General features: G+C 39.0%; 1 protein-coding gene and 1 long non-coding RNA gene across 8 annotated transcripts; one reads left to right on the top strand and one right to left on the bottom strand.

Moving 5' to 3' along the window:
- Nucleotides 1-8,744: 8,744 nt before the first annotated feature.
- On the top strand, nucleotides 8,745-11,512 carry LOC113297910. 3 transcript variants are annotated; one of them, XR_003333896.1, is made up of 4 exons: nucleotides 8,745-8,906; nucleotides 9,730-9,994; nucleotides 10,123-10,794; nucleotides 11,054-11,512. It is a non-coding gene; the product is annotated as an uncharacterized LOC113297910 (long non-coding RNA). The 3 variants fall into 3 exon arrangements; XR_003333898.1 differs by lacking the exon at nucleotides 11,054-11,512 and having other exon boundaries at nucleotides 10,123-10,482; nucleotides 10,595-10,981; XR_003333897.1 differs by lacking the exon at nucleotides 11,054-11,512 and having other exon boundaries at nucleotides 10,123-10,226; nucleotides 10,346-10,970.
- A 961-nt stretch (nucleotides 11,513-12,473) lies between these two features.
- On the bottom strand, nucleotides 12,474-18,267 carry LOC113297909 (RNA-binding protein 25-like). Of its 5 annotated transcripts, none has more exons than XM_026546507.1 (8): nucleotides 17,627-17,758; nucleotides 16,476-16,543; nucleotides 16,084-16,337; nucleotides 15,777-15,929; nucleotides 14,940-15,360; nucleotides 14,170-14,853; nucleotides 13,440-14,050; nucleotides 12,474-12,878 (listed from the first exon to the last, which is right to left on the bottom strand). In XM_026546507.1, the coding sequence occupies exons 2-8, from the start codon at nucleotides 16,489-16,491 to the stop codon at nucleotides 12,627-12,629; spliced, it is 2,391 nt and encodes a 796-aa protein (XP_026402292.1). In that variant the 5' UTR covers nucleotides 16,492-16,543; nucleotides 17,627-17,758; the 3' UTR covers nucleotides 12,474-12,626. The 5 variants fall into 5 exon arrangements, with proteins under 5 accessions (XP_026402292.1, XP_026402289.1, XP_026402290.1 ...); XM_026546504.1 differs by having other exon boundaries at nucleotides 16,476-17,232; nucleotides 17,627-17,744; XM_026546505.1 differs by adding an exon at nucleotides 16,858-17,232 and having other exon boundaries at nucleotides 16,084-16,543; nucleotides 17,627-17,744.
- Between the last annotated feature and the right edge of the window lie 1,877 nt (nucleotides 18,268-20,144).

The following is a 20,144-nucleotide window of genomic DNA, read 5'->3' as shown; positions in this document are numbered from 1 at the left end:
AAGAGTTCGTTCCCACAGAGAGGCTTTTGTTGTTATCAAATTTTCAGATTCTTAAGTAACCAGGGGGGGGGGGGGGAATTTTTGTTTTATCTAAATAAACAAAGCAATAAAAGTAATCAAAAGCAATAAAAAATAATTGGAATAATCAATAAGGAGAAGATATTGGTCACGGGATAGTATCATTCACAAACATGTATTTTCACCAATGACTAGAATTGGAATTTTAATCTCTCATCTATTAGAAGTCCTAGGATATCTTGATGGCAAGAATATCCCGTTTATTTCCCGATTTTATCACAAACAACATTAAAAGATGCTATTGTGAGCAATAAGTTCTATGAAATAAGACTAATCAATGCAAACAAACGTGTAAAAGCACTAATTCGTTTTAACAAAGGTTATGATTCATATGCAATTAAAAAGATGTATCACTACAAGTAATAATGGCCCTATGCTACTTAGAATCAGGGATAAACAACTATTTCGTATTGAAAACCCTAATCTAGCAATAGAGATGAAGACTAATCTAATTGATTCCGGACTCAACCAAACTAGCATTCAAATCATAAAACAATATCAACCATGAATCATAAACAATAAAGTTTTGAGACAAAACTAATTCATTGATTTAAATAACATGCTTGAGAAATCAACTTTTATCCCATAACCAATAATTGAGTTTAGTTACTCATAATAATGGAGTTCATCATAATCATAATCATAAAATGATTGAAGAAGATGAAAAATAAACGAAAGCAAACCCTAGTTGTAGCTATCTCCAAAGCTCCAAAAATAATACGTGCTCTCTAAAAGTTTTAGAAAACTTTTCTTTTTGTAGCTTTTCTCCCTTCCAAAATTAGGTCAAGTCTTCAAAAACCCAAAGTCCAATAGCAAGATGTCCACCAAGCCCATATGTGAGAAAAACCCATGTAGAAAATATGTCCAAAATCGTCGTCGGAAATTGGCCGGAAAGGTCGTCGGAAAACAGCTCAGGTGACCGGCAAAGTCCACCCGGTCACCGGTCAAAGCAGTCAACACGGGTCAACTGGTTCATCTGACTAGGTCCTAGGCCAGAGTTGCTATCTTGCACGGCTATACTCAATGTTGCACCATGTTGGTGCATCACAGACTGAACTCCAGCTGCAATGGCATTTCACCAGGCAGTATCCTGCAATTCTAACCACCAGAGTAATGGTTTGCTTCCATCTCTTCTCAGCTCACTGCCACAAATCATCCATTTAAACACTTCTCAATCTTCCGTTTCAATTGATCTATAACCATAATCATTCCTTGCATCTTAGCGCACTACCACTGCAACTACCCAACTCAAGCTACAGCATTGCTGATCCATGGCAGCAACAATGTCACATTCATTCCATATATCTCATCACCAGCACAACTCCCTTGTAATCTGCAGTATCACCAAGTACTCAGCTGCTCCATCTCAGGCCAATGATGCCGGCAATCCCCATCTGTAGCTAGAACCAACATCAACTCAGTTCCAACATCTTGAACTCAATACAGTTCCTTGAAGCAGCAAACAACCCCTTGTTGTCATCTGCTTTGCACTTTGCCCTGCATTAGTAACCAATCCACCAACATCCTCAAGTACAGTCTCAACTGCAATTTCAGCTCAAACCCAATAGCAGCAACATAAACAAAGCCTCCTTGCTTGCAATCACCAACACTTGCTCTTCCTGCAACTTCATGTGCCAACAGTTCAGCTCATGCCATAACTCCATTCACAGCTTCATAACCATTGCAGTTTCATTTCCTCTTTTGTCTTGGTTTAACACGACTGCAATACTGCAATGCACCGACTCGATACATTTAGAACCTCCTCATCTGTCAAATACATTACAGACTCCAACTCTTCTTTACAGCTTGAACTCATCTTTATCTCATCTTCAATTACTAACCAAAATAAATCCAAACTCAATATCACCAGTGCCATATCCTTCTCATTGCAGCTAACACGCAATCACTGCCATCACCTGCAACCTTCTCTTCTTGCTCTTTAACTGCAGAGGTTCAACATCACCGCTAACTCTTTCTTGAGAAAATCTACAGCTCATGTGCATCTCAGCAACTGCAATTGCGCTTCCCTGTAACCAACACCTCAAGACAAACCTAAGCATACATCTAAGCATTTCAACTCCTCCTGCATTCACAGCTCAACCACCATTTGTAGCTCCCTCTTCAGTTTCATTACCACCTGCATCTGACCTTCACCAATGGCACCAGGTCTAACTCAGCATCAGTTTCTTTTCTCCCATTGGCCGCAACATCACCTGCAACAATCTCAGAACCACTATCATTAGCAGCTCAGCCTTCAGCTGCTACATAACACAGCAGCACCAACACAATCCCAACAGCCATCTCCACACAACAACACTTGTATCTTCACCATTTAGCTGCCAACATAGATTCAACTGCAAACCAAACCTTACCACCATACTATTCTTCATCTGACTTGCAACCCCATTATCAGATCACTGCACAGATTGCAGCTTACTTTCTCCCACTGCACCACCAGATTCACCTGTAAAATCCTAGGCATACATCTAAGCAGCAACAACAACTCAGAGACATTCTCAGATCAATTCCACCTGCAGACTCAAGTCATACTACCATTTCCATTGCATCTCAGTATAGCCAACAACACTGCCCTATCTGAGCCATTGAATCATTATCTCAGCCTACACTGCTTCATATCAACACCATTTCATTCTCATGAGCGGCACCAGCCCATGCCAACATAGAATTTCAGTTCCATTGCTTCAATCTGACCTGTACCAACAATTCATACCCATTATATAGCTTTCACAGCTCCACAACCAATCAATCTCTTCATTTTCTTGACCTAATTACCAGCAACAAATATCCATGACAATCATCATGTGGCGGCAGTAAAAGCCCCTCCAACTCCCCTGCAGTTCAATCCTAGCGCACACCTAATGTTGTTCCAGTTCAAGCCACAAACTGCAATACCGCTTCCATTTCTCTTGCTTCTCCATTACAGCTCTCATATCAGCTCGGTCTAGGTCCACCAATGCTTCATCTCAGCTGCACTTGAACTGCATCATCTGCAGCTTCAACAGTTCATTGCTCATCTCAGGTCCCCTGCAAAACACCAACAGCATCACCATTCTCTGATGAAATCTCCCTAAATTTCTCACAAATTCACCAGTTCAACCACCAATCTGAACTCCACCATGTTCACTAACTCTGGCAGCAACACTGCAACCAATGAATTTCATCCTCAACAACAGATCAATCTCAACTGAACCCATTATTCTCTTCATACTCAGCTTCAGTCGACAGCAGCAACACTTTTACCTTGATGTAAACTTGAATCTGATACATACCCATGTTTCTAATTCATCTCAAAACCCCTTTCTCTTCGGATTCATTCTCGATTTCTCTCATATCTCAACTTCAGGTTCAGAATCACAAAACCCTAATTTCATCTTCTCAAACTCAGAATTTCTTTCTGTTCTTCATCCTCCCAGCAGAGCTTAAATTCACATCCTCATCTCCTTGAATTCGATCCAGATGCTTAACACTTTCCACCAATTTCTCAGACAGCAGCCGCACAATTTTATCTCTCTGAATTTCAGGTGGAGTAAAAGAAAGCTAATGATAAAAAGAAATGAATCTTCTCTTAAATTTAGGTTGTGTGTAGGAGAAGGGATTCATATTGACACCCCACTTTAGTGGTTAAGGGGTAATCAACTCACACATGGCCTGTCGGTCCCAGATAACCTGCACCCTAGTTCTCTGTTCGACTATCAGTTATGGGAAACTGACAGTTCATTCTCCACCTCTTCCTTGCGGAACCTAGTCTGCTCCGAGTATGACTCGCCTGTAAATCAACCTTTTTGGCCTTTACGCTCCACATGGACGTTTTCTCCTTCTTTTGCTCCAGATGACTCCACATTACCTAAATACTCAAAAGTAAACATAAGAGATGCAATTCACAAGGATAATAGCAAATAAAGCATAAATACTATATATAAAATTAGGTGTTTTACAACACCTATCAAGTATGCGAAACATTGAGGTACCACGGCATGCAACCCGGAATTGCATCGTCATCTGTTCGAGAAGGACCAACCAAAGGATATTTGTGAAACGCTTTGTTATCCCAATACTCACATGATGGAAAAGTATTGAGAACAATGACAATATCACTGTCATGTGCTTTCGTTTTTGTGTCATTGAATTTGAAATCCTTGTGCGCCTTTGGGATTCTTTGTATGTAACCGCATTGTGTTGCGACTCTCGACGGGTTGTACATTACATATCCTCTTGGGTGAAACAAAGGCCCATGATATTCACTTTGGTCTGAGCACCCAACCATCTTTCCTTTTCCTTTAGCCGAAGCCTCCTTGTAAGGATCAAAGACAACATCCTTCGTCGTCAAGTTGTCTAACTGGCGTCTCAAATTCAAATAATCCATTCTTTGTTTCTTCGGCTTACTTCTGTAGGTGTACTTGGTTCCATACTGCTGTCCGTCCCTATACTTGTTCTCAAAAGCCCTTTTAGCAAATATTGGGAAGTGCAAATATATCCACGCCTGCAGAAAAGCCATATTCCCTCCGAGTTGGTTCCTTTGAGCCCTAGAAGCCTTTCTCAACTGCGTCAAAGAGTGTGAAAGGATGGAAGTGCCCCAAGAGTAGTCCTGTATCTTGTTAAATGGTTGCAACAACTGGATAAAGTTGGCGTTAACACGGGCACCGGAAATGTCGGGGAAGATAACATCTCCAAGTATATAGAGGACATACGCATTGGCCGTGGCGAGGATACGTTGTGGCGTCACCTCTTTTCCCTCATGACGAAGCTTTTTTGTTCCCATAAAGTTGCTCCTCATCCTCGAGAGATGGAATATCCTCTGCTTTGCCTTGCCTACTAGCATCTCCTTCTTGGTCTTCTCTTCATCACATTGAAACACTTCCTTGGTCCACTGGTAAATCTTGTCCCAATCAAGCTCTTGCGAGTAATCTTTGTGCTTCACGGCTTTACCTTCTATGCTTAGCCCGGTAATGAACTTCGCATCATTTGGAGTTATCGTCATTTCTCCAAACGGAAGATGTAAAGTATCTGTTTCCCCGTAGTATCTCTCGGCGAAGGCGGAACAAAGAGGTCTGTCGTAACCAAGGTGGCCCAAATTGTTGACCACATAAAGAAACCCCGTAGAATTGACTAGATCGACCACTTCCGGAACTTCTCCCTTGCTTAATTCATCATCTATAAGTGGCCATTTCGTCATCATAGTCACTGACGTTCCAGGTTTCATAAGACGAACGGCATGCTTGGGATCCTATAAAACCAAACAACCACGATGGACAACAATCAAAAAACTACACGGATAATAATAATGTTTACATTACATGGCACAAGGTTTAGGTACTTACTATGGTATTGTAGACGACGCTGGCCCAACTGCCGTTGTAACCCCATAATACATTTCCTCCATCAGCTGGTATCCCTAAAGATGGATCATCAGGGCCGCGAGCAAGGTGGTCACCTTTCGTCTTCTTTGGAACTTTTTTCTTCTGACCTTTTCCTTTAGGTTCTCCTTCTTGTTCTTGAATGACTTCTCTTATCTCTTCATCACCTTCCTTGTCACCTTCTTCTTCATCACTTTCACCTTCATCACTTTCACTCTCATCACTTTCTTCTTCAACACCTTTCTTGCCACGGGCACCTTCATCACTTTCACTCTCATCACTTTCTTCTTCAACACCTTTCTTTCCACGGGCATTTTCATTACTTTCACTCTCATCACTTTCTTCTTCACCACCTTCGTTGCCACCTTCTTCTTCACTTTCACTCTCATCACTTTCTTCTTCACCACCTTCCTTGCCACCACTTTTTTCTTCATTCCTCTCCTCCTCACCACCTTCTTTTTCAGTAGGTGTATCAGAATCAGGTTCTTCATGTGTTGGTTGCTCCACTTGAGGTGGTGGGTCATTGATGCTGGTCCGTTTGGCTTTACTCCCCGTGGCCCTTTGGTGAGAAGCATCCAAATTTTTACCGTCTTTTCGACAAGGTCCCAAAGGATTAGGAGTAGCATGGTCATGTTTCCTCTTATATTTCTTTTCGGCTTGATTTTTTTTCCTGTAGAATACGGATTTAAGCGACAAAAAACAATGGAATACAATGCATTTTTAAAGTCATGGTAAATAATCGGTTTACTCGATATACATATAAAACCCGATTATTAACATAATGCAATCCACAATTGGGTTTTGTTATGTGCTAATGTAAACTGATTCCTGGAATCGGTTTACTCGATATACATATAAAGCCCGTTTCTAAACTAAACAATCGGTTTTTTTGAAGACATATGTAATCTGATTCCTAAAAAAAGAAGACCCAGGAACATTGGCTACCATAATCGGGCTATTTATACAATAACGTTCCCCGTTTCCTTTTCACATACAGAACAATCGGGCTATAATTTTATGAACAAAATCCGTTTCTAATAAGAATCGGTTTACTTCGTGACTAACGTAATCCGATTCTGTGAACACTGAAATTTTTTTATTTCAAAATTCTCGATTTCTAACCTAAAGCATGTTACTAAAACCTAGTTTAGAGGATTAGGTTGATAGAAAAGTACCTGATTCGACCCATTTCTTCCTCATGTGCGATACGAGCGGCTTCGGATTGTTCTTGCACTTCCCTCGTTCTATTTCGAATCGCTTCAACAAGTCCGGGATCGTAGTCGCTAGAATAATTCCTGTTAGTAGCATACTTCATTCTTGTTGTTGGTTTCGACATTTTATAGAAGAAAGAAACGATTAATCGTCGTCGATCATCGACGATTTTTTGTTTGAAAAAAATGGAAAAAGAGGGAGTGGAGGAGGAGATGAATCGGTTTTTATGTTAAAAATAAAAACTGATTTTTGTTAGTTAGGTTTATTAAGGATTGATGGGGATAATTTAGTAATATTAATATTTTTTTGAGGGTAATTTTGGTAGTTTTACATAAATATTAGACACCCCTTATCATTTGAATTGGTTAGATGAAGTAATCTATAGGCCCCAATTAAGTGGTATAGGCCCCAATTTAGCCAAAAACTGAAATTTTCCATAAATTTTTTGTTGCAAATAATTAAAATGGATGTAAAGATTTGCTATCAAGAAGCTATCTTTTACGTTTTTCGTTTCATGGTCTGGATCCGGGAACTTCCCATTCTATTACGGTATATTCAAACTTTGGAGCACTCCGTGGATTCCAGGGGTTTGATGGACAATCTGGCAATAAAATTCTAGCTCGGGCTCGGGTAAGCCTTCTAACCCAACAAACCAACACAATTCCCATCCCTACTAATTTTAAGAAACCTGTTTTGAGGCATACTCATTTTTTTTGAGGCATACTCATTCATTATACTATCTATGGTGGGTTTATAAGGGGGGTCTAAAGGTACTACAATTACCTATATATCCTTAAACAATTTAAATTATTAGAGTGCCCTTATCATCAAAAACCTAAAATCAAAAATCAAAATAAACTTTAAACTCAAACATCTTGGACTCAAATTCAATCAAGAAATTGATCAAGCAAAGCAAACACGAATCGAAGTGAGCGATGTTGGAGTGCGAAATCCAAATCTCAATTGCTCTTATATGTATTTTAGAATGTATGTGTAACAAACCCATCTTGTTTTTGATTGATTTTATTTTGTTTGATCGATAGAATATGATTTCAAAGATGAAATTAGGGTTTCTAGAAGATCAGTTCGGCTGATCTTGGAGTATCAATTTTGAGTCGAACCTAGTGTATGATTTAGAGAAACACTATGTTCGGCTAATGCGACTTTGCTAGATTTTGTTCGAATCAGCCGAACCAAAATTCGTCAGTTACAGAGTGAAGTTCGGCTGATAACTTTTCAGCCGAACCTCAGTTTTTTGAAAATATACCTAGGTTCGGCTGATAACTTTCCATCTGAACCTCAGTTTTTTGAAAATTTACCTAGGTTCGGCTGATAACTTTTCAGTCGAACCTCAATTTTTTGAAAATATACCTAGGTTCGGCTGATAACTTGTCTACCGAACCTAGGTATATTTTCAAAAAACTGAGGTTCGGCTGAAAAGTTATCAGCCGAACTATTCATCCGGTCAGTAGATCTGGGTTTTAAAAATTAAATTTTTTGACGGATTCAACTTATAAAAAGAAATTAAACCTCGTATAGAAGTCTACCTATGATTTGAATCACACATTTTGGTCACTTCTAATCATTAAAATCTCAAAATTCAAAACCCAACTTTTTTTTCACTTCTTCTTCCTCTCAAGAATCCCAACTCTCTCACATAAATTTGATTTATCTACTAATTCACCACTAATAATATAATTTTTAATCAATCCTTAAAATTCCTAGTTAATCAAATCTAATCATAATCATTAACACCAATTGTGTAAGGGTAGTTATGCCATTACCAAAAAGGATGGATAAGGGGTGATGTTATTTTTTATTTGGTGACCCTATTTTAGCATTATTTAGTATGCCTCAAAAAATTTCAGTATGCCTCAAAACAGGTTTCAATTTTAAACAAGGCCCGCCCCTACAGGTACCAGTTTTCACGAAAGATTAACGTCTCCGTATGGTATGGCGGGCCCTTAGCTGCGTTGATTTTTGTATGTTACATTTTTGTCCCTAGTCACGTGCAACATCTTCATCCCTGTTGTTGCTCAGTCAAAGTCAGTTCAGTGAATGTGTCGAGTACACTTCAGCTTCGTACAGAACTTTCATTCTCTGTCATCCATACCATCTCTCTAAATTCTTCACAGTTTAGAGAAGAACCAGGAGAAACCCTAATCTCAATTTTCGATCTTCATCGATTTACTTAAAATTGTCATTAGTAACTTCTTAATTTCTTTAGTTAAGAACTTAGAGGTAATTCTCAGACCTGTTGAAATTAACTTACAGAAAATGATCTTTTGAAACTGAAAAAAGAAGAAGATGCTCTTGTAACTGAGATCATATGCTCAGAATGTACATCTATTTCAGTTTGGTGTATAATTTTGTTATTATTCTCAAATGTAACGCCATGTGTTAGATTATTGTTTCATTTATTTCAATTGAAATCTAGATGCTTTCGTTGTTGTTTGTTTTAGCAAATTGCATTAAATATTTACTCAGTTTGGCTTTATTATACACATGTATCATCATTCATTCAATTCTTGTTTGTTATTCTGTTACATTATATGGTTTGTGATACAAGGGGTTTAAGGACACGATTTCATGGTCACTCCGTGTGTATTATGCTGGTTAGACCGACTTTAGTATCCTGACAACTGCCGCCAACTGACGACAAATGTAGATAAGATAATGGCCGTATCTCAGTTTTATGCAAGAGAATGATTCCAATGCATGTACGTTTTCAGATTTTTTTTGTGTTTAAATTTGGTATAGTTGTATTGGTGTTGAGAATAATCGCCAATTCAGTGGTATTCGTGTTATCTAATATGTTCATTCACAAAGGCTTGGCACAAATGACTACCTAGTCTCAAATGCTCTTTGATCTCTGCTTCGGTAGGGGTCCAGTATTAATATGTACTGGAATATTGTTTTTGTCTGGGAACATTTGTTTAGACTGTCCCGTAACAAGTTCAGGCTGGAAATCCACATTACTCTCTTATGGTCAAATGATTTTTGTAAGTAAAGTGTTTTTGCTGCAAATACTGAATGTGGGAAAATTGGTATCCATCTGTTTCAGTCTTCGCATAACAAATGTCAAAGTAAGCGGAGATCTCAACCCTCTATCAGGATCGGAGGAGGATTGTTAGTTGTGGTAAGGGGAGTTTCAAAAAGCCTTATGATGAGAAGCCACAAAAAAAATTCGAGAAGTACCAGCGGAGTAGGCCTCTGATTCTATCAATGCTAACGAGGCTGTATTGGAGGAAGGAGCACTAGAAGTGGACTGCATAGATTCCGAGAACTTGAATAATCTGGAGATGTGAACATAAGTGTCAATGTATAAGGTAGTTTTTTTTTATCATGTATCTCTTACTGCTTAACCTGACCCGTTGTATCTGTTGTCGTTTATTTTCTTGCCTATAATTACCTGGCTGTATTGTCTTAATATATTTTTGTTCCCCTGTATCTTTAGACAGCATTAGGAGGGTTGGGCTCCAAATATTGGATTTTGGTATGTAAGGCTCTCGATGATATGTGGCGCCTATCAATATTACATTACCAACCTAGGCTCAACAGGTTGTAAGCCTTTCTTTTATATGAAGATATGAATATGACTGTCAGAGAAACCTTTAGTTTGTTATTCTTTATATGAGATTTAGTGGTTAATTCGGTTCTTCTTATGATTATATATGTAGATGTAGTGTTGGGTAATCCTTGAAAATCCAAGAAGTGCTGTCCGCTAAACTGTGATTATGACAATTGAAGGAATTTTGAAATAGTTCTATGGTGATCTTTTTCTTTTTGATCTTCAAACGGCCCTTTGCTTCAAAATGTATCTCCCTTTGCTTCAAAATGTATCTCAATTTTCAGTACCGAACTGTTCTTTTTGCTGGTAGAAGTGTTCTAATACTGTCAAATTATATTAGCTATTAAACTTTATGCAGTCCGGGTTCAGCTTTTACAGCTTCTTCTCAAGTTACAGGAGAAAAGATTTGTATGCCAAGTTTCAGAGAGATTTGGTAGCGATGCTTGGTTGTGTACCCCTATTTGTTTCTACCGAAGTGGCAGCCATATCTTTAGCAAAACAGTTCTCAGATACGAGCTAAAGCGTCCATGTGCTGGAGAGGGCCTGAGGCCTGAGATAGTAAGATCCACATCTAATTCTTTTTTTCTTAAGTAAGAATTTCTATAACAAGGTTGTAGTTGTGACAGTTTAACCCCTGGAGTGCACAGCATTTGTAATTGTTGTCACCAGTCATGACTGTGTTAAACATGTTTGTTAGCCACAAGTGAAAGATATACTCATCATTTAAGTTAAAAGTAAACAATTATTGTACTATGTTTTCTTTGCATTATTTATGGGGTGAAGGTATCAAGCTTACGAGATTGATAACCTAATCCAGATATCTGCAGTTCAACTCAATGACCTGCTTCTATTGTCTAGAGAGAGTGTTCGCATCCTGATTTTGGAACTTCAAACTATATGGGAGTAATCCCATGTCCCTCCATCAGCTGTAGTACATGTTGAAAAAACAAATATGGTGATTTGGGAGCGCTTGTGAATTGAAACTGTCTCCTTCAAGTGCGGAAGCTGTCCGTTCTGTCACCAGGATGGCGAAAACAACTATGGTTTCTAACACCAGCTTCAGTTTGTTGGTCCTAACTTTTCTCGTTTGCACAATTTGCATTCGACTAGGATCATATTTTTGTCTTTTCCTCATTTTGGTTAGGTTGGCTAGCAATAAATAGTCTCTGTAAAAGCAGCAATAAATTGTCTCTGTGAAACCCCTACGTAAATTGTACATCTGTAACTCTGTACAGCCTATGCTTACTCCTTCCATTTGGGCATGGTTTTCCCGCAGTTCCTAATATACCTTGGCTAAATGACCAGCATCTTTCTAGTTCTGGTAAGACGGTTTGGCCTCTAATTCCAGTTGCAATCTGTTGGATTCTCTTGTGGTCAATCATGCAGTGTGTTGGATTCTACGGGAAGAACGTAGTGGTCAAACATTTGAGAACAACTGTATGTTCAAAGGCCTAAATAGGTTTGGCCTCTAATTCCAGTTGCAATCTGTTGGATTCTCTTGTGGTCAATCATGCAGTGTGTTGGATTCTACGGGAAGAACGTAGTGGTCAAACATTTGAGGACAACTGTATGTTCAAAGGCCTAAATCTCTTGCTCCAGTATGTTGAAGACTGATAAAGATTTAGGCCTTGGACTGCTGCTTCTGGAGCTAGGAAATTCATCTCGACTTGGCCTATGTCAATTCCGAAAGATTAGTTGTAGTACTAGTAGTAGCCTAGCCGAGGCAACATTGAAGCCGAAGCCAAGAGAGGGCAACTAGAAAAACCCACTATATAACTATAAATGTAGCGTTTCTACGAAAAAAGTGATAGTAACTCGTTTCTAGAAACCCAGGGAGTATATATATATATACTATGAAATAACCTTAAAAACTTATGGCAACTGCACCCACTTGTTTTCTTTAAGCGCACCAAACGTGCCTAAAAAGTGCACCAGAGATAAAATTCTAACCTGGGCTTGCTTCCATCTCTCACATGCTTCAGGTGAAACCAGTAAAGAAAAATGAAAAACTGAGGAAAGCATCTCCAGACTTCTAAATAGAGCTTCCAGCTGCCAGCAGGTTGTTAGCTGTTAGTATATTGGATGACCGCCAAAAAATGTGATGCATCGTATGTTCTGCTTTAAAGATCAAGTAGTACCTCTGTTCACTGTTCACTAATCTAATATGCTTTAACATGCTATATCAATCAAAATTAACATAGTATCCTCAAGGAAAGTCGCTAAAGAATCAAGATAGATGGTCAATTTCGAAGCACAAAATTGGTATTGATTGCTATTGAATAAATCTTTCCTTTCTGTCTGATGTGTACTTGGACAAATAACAAGGAGATAGACTGCGACGAACAAATACAGCTAGAGAACAAGGAAAACGAAAAACATGAATCTGGTGGTCAAGCCTTGGGCTTCAAGGAGAGACCCGTCTCTACTTTCTTGATCTCAAAGATTAACATCCTCCACATTTTAAGCACAAACATTTCTGCCTCGTCATCCAAGATGGATTGAAGCAGCTCCAGCATTTGGGATGCACGAACATGTTCTTTGGTGCTAGACACGATATAATCAACCAATGTCGGCTCCTCCTCCCCAAGGAATTCTGTAATTTTCTTAGAAATCCATGGTCTCATTCTTTCATGTAGCTCATGCTATCATCACAAAGAAGGTCGTTTAAAAATTATTAAATAGAGCAAATATAATCAAGGAAATAGATGACCAAATACATACATCTCTAATTGATATTTAATGTTATAACAGGATGTCAAAGCAGAGAACTCCACAAGGATCAGTCTTTCGGACAATGTTCCCTAGATATTTACTTGGGTTCAAGGGATTGGTATCTCATGTGGTTCAAATTTGTCTTGGAGCAATATTTTTACCAATTTTTTGTTTTTAAAGTATTTCCCCAAAAATCTGAAGAATCTGCCAGTCACCAAGGAGAAGGTAGGGGTGACTACTCATCTATGTTTTCTTATGTTATGAACCACGCATCACTAATCTTGAGTGTAATAATTCTAACAGTCAGACACGAAACTAAGTTTCAACCCTACTTCAAATTTTAAAGTAACGAGGACTAGGATACCTCCTTGAAATCTCTAGTTTATCCACTAATTTAAAACTAAAAAGGGTTAAACTTTCATGCTGCAAAACAATACCAGAAATTTAATGGTCAGAGATTCATAACAAAAAGAACACAAAATAATTCTCACCTTTTCATACACGTCCCAGTTTATGTCATATGCAAACAACTCCTCCTTTGTCTTTGGTATCATATCAATCAACTGTTTCGCGTCCAAAAGCTTCTTATTTTCTGGTGTCTTGAGCTTATTTAGACCATGTTCTCGCTCTCTTTCCCTGTCATGAGCCTTGTCTCTCACCTCATCTCTTACATGATTACTCTCCTCATCGTTCCGGTCTCGATCTCGATCACGGTGACTCAACCTGTCACCAGAGCGTCTATTTCTATCCCTTTCCACTTCGTACCTTTCTTCTTTGGGATTAACACTGGAAATACGTTTAGCAAATTCTGCTGCCGCAGCCAAATTTGGTGGTGCTGCCCCGGAAGCAGCAGTAGGTTGTACGGCCTGTAATTCCTCTGTAGAATAATCAATGGGAACTAAAGGCCTCATCTTTTTATCCTTGCTTGCCTCATCATCATCCTCTTCATGAAAAACAGAAGGTACAGTTGTTCGTTTTCCTGATCCTACCAGACCAAACCCTAACTTCCGAGCTGGAACGTTGCAATGCCTATTATCAGAAGCACTAACTGATAACATGCTCGAGTCATCACCACTATTACCATTGGCCATCGCCACGTCATCTGTCAAATGACGTAAAAGAAATTAACCAGTGTGGCTACCACAAATTTGAGAAAATCTTTCAAGAAAAATCCAACATAGTTAAGAAAAGAAACTTGAGAAAATATTTCAAGAAACTAACCAGTGTGATTGCCCGTAACAGAATCGATCTCATTTGCTTTTTCAACTGCATCCTCCCGATCCTCAACAGCATTATCTTCCATGACAACATCCTCCATTCCACCATTGACTTGATCTGGATCATTCTCGGGTTCATTTTTGCATTGCAGCTGCTCCTCGATTGCTCTCCTCCTTGCTTCAGCAATTTCTTCCTCTTCCCTTATTCGGTCCGCCATGTCCTCCTCCTTTTCCCGTAGTCTCTTTTTCCTCTTCTCCTCAACCATACTACTCCTACGCCTCCTTTTCCTTGAGCTGTCATCATCACTATCACTCTCCTGATCATTGATCTCCCTCTTGCGCTCACGTTCCCTCTCCTTCTCCCGCTCTCTTTCATGCTGGCGCTGATATTCTCTGTCTCTTTCTCTAGACTCCCATTCCTTAACCCGCTCCTTGTACAACCGCTCGGCCTCCCGTATTTTTATTTCTCTTTCCCTCTCTTTTCTTACCCTTTCTCTCTCTCTTTCCCTCTCGTATCTTTCCAACTCTCGCTCCTTTTCCCTTTTCAGATCTCGCTCTCTGTCCCTATCTCTGCTTCTCCTATCATGCCTTCTATTCTTGTCAGGTGAGCTTGTTTCAGCTCTATCATGCTCACTGGTAGTTTTGTTTTCACTAGTCATCTCATCATCAATTTTATCTTCCGCTACATCTGTTACACCAGGGTATGAATTCTTTTAGCCTCACAAGGAAAGATTATCCAAAAAGCCACAAAGTAGAAATCACTGCAAGACGTACCAGTTTTCATGATATCGATATCCGACTCCGCATCTCTCGATTTAGTTGGAACTTCAGAGTTCGACTTTCCAGAAGCATCGGCAGGAGTTGGTGCTGGGGGAGGGGGGAGAGGTTTGGTCTTTAACCTTTCTTCAATCATATTTTTAAGCTTATCCATAACATCCTGATCAGCTTCTCGGTCTTCATCAGTAACAACCCCGAAATTCTGAGTAGTATCCTGTTTCTCATTATCAGCTGAATCATTAACATCCTTCTTTGGGTCCTCCAAAGAGGGTTTTAGAGGTTCTTTCTTCTCAACTCCAAGAGCAGACTCTTCTTCTTTTTCAGTACCATCAGTTTCAGTTTCCTTCAATTTCTCCCTCTCAGTTTTCTTTTCAACATAGCGCTCCAAGTATTCTCTTGTTTTTTGATTAACGTTTAGCTGTGTAAATATAAACAAATGATAAATCCACAAGAGTAGAAAAATTTAAGGTAAATAAGGTAGAAATTACTCTGGCTAACAAGGGTAGCAAAGCATATAACAATGCAACCTAAATTGAACTTTCCCACATTATCCTAAAAATTATGTAAAAAAATGCATTACCAAAAGCTTTATTTGATTAGACGCACAAGCATGAAAATGAAAACTAGATTTGCCTTTTTGTAGATGGTGTTAAACAGGATCTAATGAAGGCGTATATCACAGATGTCTGTTAAGAACGACATAAATAGATACAGTATTGTAGGTAGAAATTTTCAATTGGACACAATGGAAGGATGGGAGACCAGAAAACGTGAACGCACAGGGGAAAGATGATATTAGTCACAGAGAAAAGAAATTATGAATCAAACTCTTACCACCAACTCTTGTCCATCAACGTTGATTTTGGTTAGTAGGCGCAGGGCTCGAAGAACCCCCTCTGCTGACTCAAACTCACAGAACCCAAAGCTTCTTGGGGTTCCATCACTTGATTCTGGAGCACGCTTCCAACTCTTGACAGGTCCACAAAGCTTCACAGAAAAACAATTCAAATGTAAGAATCAAGAAGCACTTTACAAATAAACGTTATGAACGTGGAACTAGTAAGGAGATGCTGGAGATTGAGATATTTGTAAGATAAAACACAAAAAAAAAATGCAGCAGTCAATAGATGAAAGACCATACTCGCAGAAGAGGCAACATGAAGTCATTTTCTACAGTTGAAGCTATCTTTCCAACATAAACTGTGGTTTGTGGTTTCTCAGTCGGAGCAACAATAGGGACAACTGGCCTGACAACTGGCTGGACAAATGGAGGAACTCCACGAATCCCTGGCATAGGAGGACGTGACAACAATGGAAGCATACCCATTGTTCCTGGTGGACGAGGAAATGTGGGTCGAACCATGGAAGCATAAGGATTGGGGTAACGAAGCATTCCTGAATAAATAAAACAAAATCTCCAGAAAATAGTTAGGTAATGTTTATTAACCAGCAAATAGTGGTAATTGTCTTTTATAACCATTAAATACTAATTGGCTAATGCAGAAAAAAGCAAGAACAATAAAATTCTGTTACCACAAAATACAAGCATAACAGAGATGAGCAGCACAGGTATGGCAACTACCAGCAGCTGAATAGACAACCTGAAGCAACATGGAGAAAATAGCATCCAGCTTATAAACTATGGCTATGTAAAGTTGACTTACCTTATGCATCTTCTGGAGAATAACAACCTTTAAAAGCTACCCAGGAACTAATTGGAAATTGACCAACATAAGACTTAAGATATCTTATTCCCAGCAAGGGGATTCAATTGATGATCCAAAGAGTAAAGTTATGATAATGTTTCATTTTTTTAGTATCTATATTGGTTAACACAAAACACTCTGTAACAAACAAGAAAAATAGATGGAAAAACAAGGGGAAATGTATGTCTCAAGTAAAGTAATTGCAATACCTTAGAACAAAGCGCAATGAGCATTCACTTGCTACACATGGTCTTCTGTCGTGCAAATCAAGAACACATGAATGCAAAAATGGAGAAGTATTTTCATGTCTACCAGAAGGTAGATTAATAAGGGAAAGTGAAATATTATAATGAAAAGGTAAGATTAAACACGAACAATCGACAATCTAGGACAACTTCGAATTTTGTACATCCTAAAACTCATCTTTAGTTATAATGGGGAAACGCCTTGTTCCACAATTTTTCTTATTAAAATCAATAAAACTAAGAGAATATATGCATACCAACATAGACGTTGAAGTAGTAGGGATCTTTAAAGCGCAAGATGAAGCCTGCCGACCTTTTTCACCATGATCAATCAAGACACTGTAGGACAAAATATCTCGTCATCGATACCAAATGCATCCCTTAACTAACCAACATGGTATTCACCATGTCTCTGGTATTCTCCCCGCTAAACCCACAGTTTATATTAGTTTAATTTTACAACACAAATTTCTATAATCCAAAAAATTATATCCACATCTATTTGAGCCTTTGTGGACAACCCCTATGATTCTCTCCTCCCATTGACCTAATAAAATTCTTACTACTTCAAATTTACACTCTTTGTCAAAAAAAACAAGATCGCTCAATCAAATAATTGTGAAGTCTAACGCAACAATTTCACCAATAATTCATCAAAATTGAACAGAAATTACAACTCAACCATTCCACAAAAAAATGAAAGTATTAGGCAAAAAAGGAGGAGAAAACCCACCGGGAGGAGGAATCGATCCTGGCGGCATAGTCGAGTATCCATTAGGCATCTGCTGATAAGGTGGTCCTTGATACATACCAGGTGGACGTAAAGGCGAAACAGATATACTGACAGCACCAGCACCACCAGGATTTACACCAGGAGGTAGAACATTAGGGTTTTGAATGTTAGGGTTCTGAAAATTAGGGTTTTGCATATTAGGATTTGGAATTGATGAAAACTGTGGGATCGGACGAAATTGTAAACCTGGAGGAGGTATTGTTCCTGCATTAGGCTGATACGATTGAATCAATGGAGGTGGTGGTAGTGATTGTGGAGGTTGTAGAGTTACTGCTGATGGATTTGTATTAGGGGATTCCGATACATGTGTAAGAGAAGAAGAAGATGGTGATGAAGATTGTAATGGTGTTGATGAAGATAGTGATGGAGGAGGAAGAGAAGGATCTGTTTGATTTTCTGAATCTGATTTAATTTCTGTTTTGATTTCTGGTGGTGGAGGAAGAGACGGAGGATCCGCCATTGATACAAGTTTTGTGGGAAATTTTCCTCTGCTAAGTTCTGCTTCTTCTACTACAACTACTATTACAACTGGTCGATTCAATTGTGTGCCCTAGATAAATTGTTTGTTTTTCCGGATAGTCCCAGGAACTCACATAGCATAAAAGAGGGTTCTTGGAGATATCAGAATGTGTTATCCTCACGTGTGACTAGTGGTTTTGATTCATCTTACTAAGCTACAGCCGTTAGATTATTTTGATTAGATGCCTTTCCTATTTTACCTGATAGTTCTCATGCACCCACTGTTAAGATAGGGGTTCGAATCCCGTAATTGCCAAACCAACACCGATTTAAAAGAGTTTGGTTGTGGTTTAGGGATCACTGCACTGCCCTATCAAAAAGAAAGTAAAAGTGAAAGCATTCGTTAAGGGTGTGTTCGGCGAGCACTTGGAGATGTTGTTTCTTATTCTTTGAGTGACAATTGTAAAAAAAAAAAAAAAATTCATTTGATGCATAGTTTGCTAATTTGTTTGTTGTTTGGTCACCTTTTTATAATTGTGCAGGATAGCGCAATATGGAGTTCGGCATATTTTATGTTTTATTTCAGCAATCATTCATGATACATAAGTACCATAATGATTCAGTCGAAGAATTTATGAAACGCTTGAAATTTTCAGAATCTTTCTCAAAGAGTACTTTTAGCCATTGACGTATCGTCTCTATTCTAGATGTCATTAATGTGGACCATGTTCCGGTCATTAATGCAGTAGTTATTCCCAATGGTTGCGCAAAAACTATCACAGTTCTCGCATCTGAATTCCGGCAAATGAAACTCATACCTGCAATTCTCGGGTGTCTCCTAGACGACCCATATGTGTTGAATTTTATGGAGTCCCTATTCGGGATGGACCGGCATTCTGAGATGGTTGTTATTGTTCTGATGTTACTTATCAGGGTGCTGATTGGTGGGTCCAGGGTTATTCTCAATGGTTGCACAAAAACTATCACAGTTCTCGCGTCTGAATTCCGACAAATGAAACATATACCTGCAATTCTCGGGTGTCTCTTGGACGCCCCATATGTGTTGAATTTTATGGAGTCCCTATTCGCGCTAGACCGGCATACTGAGATGGTTGTTATTGTTCTGATGTTACTTATCAGGGTACTGATTGGTGGGTCCAGGAAAAGCCGCATGTGTGATTTGCTTTGCCCGTTCGAATTCATGATGATGCTTTGAGTCTTTCAATAAGATATCCTCAAGCGTTGCGTGCTTTTGTCGAAATATGAGCTCATCTTTAGTTTTCCAAAGAGATCGGAAGATAAAATAACTTGCCATGATGGAAGATTTTGGGGCACATTGTTGTTGGAGTTGCGGACTGGTCATTTGGAGATTTAAAGGGATCTGGGAAATGTGTCTGGTGTTTGGGTTAATTGAAAGGCGAGTTAGAAGGTTTTTCCAGGTAGTTACCGTAACTAAGCAGCGAATGAGCTTGTGTTCAGCTGATTCCGGAGCAGCAATGCACTAGGGGCAAAGCCGCGGAGGTTGGAGTTCATGAGATGAATGCAATTAGGATATAGAAGGTCATTAGACCTTCGTTGATTGCTTTCCATAAGAAAGCTGAATTTTTGGTGGACATGCTAATGTACACATGAACTTGGTGGTGGGAGGGGGTTTACGCGAGATTGGTTAGCCTCTTGGGTAAGGCATTTGTAACCAGATGTAGTGGTGTATTTTCTAGATATCGAATGCAGCCAGATGATCCTGTCTGGGGGGTCTATGGGGAGGTGGATATTTATGATTCGTTAGATTGCAGGAGGGGGGGTATTTAGCTTATAATGCCTCCAATTGTGAATAAGAAGGTCAATGATATCAGTTACTGTCTGGATAAGGTAACATCGAGTAAGATCAAGATTGTCAAGTTGTGGTATCCAGTTATCTTGGATAAAGGTTGTTAAATCATTTCCTAAGCGATGGAATATGAGTTTTTGGAAGAAATTAAGATATGAGGTAAGACATTTG

The sequence above is a fragment of the Papaver somniferum genome, chromosome 7, assembly GCF_003573695.1.
Source record: "Papaver somniferum cultivar HN1 chromosome 7, ASM357369v1, whole genome shotgun sequence".
NCBI lineage: Eukaryota > Viridiplantae > Streptophyta > Magnoliopsida > Ranunculales > Papaveraceae > Papaver > Papaver somniferum.
The sequence above is the reverse complement of the archived record's forward strand: the minus strand, read 5'-3'. Positions and strand labels throughout refer to the sequence as shown.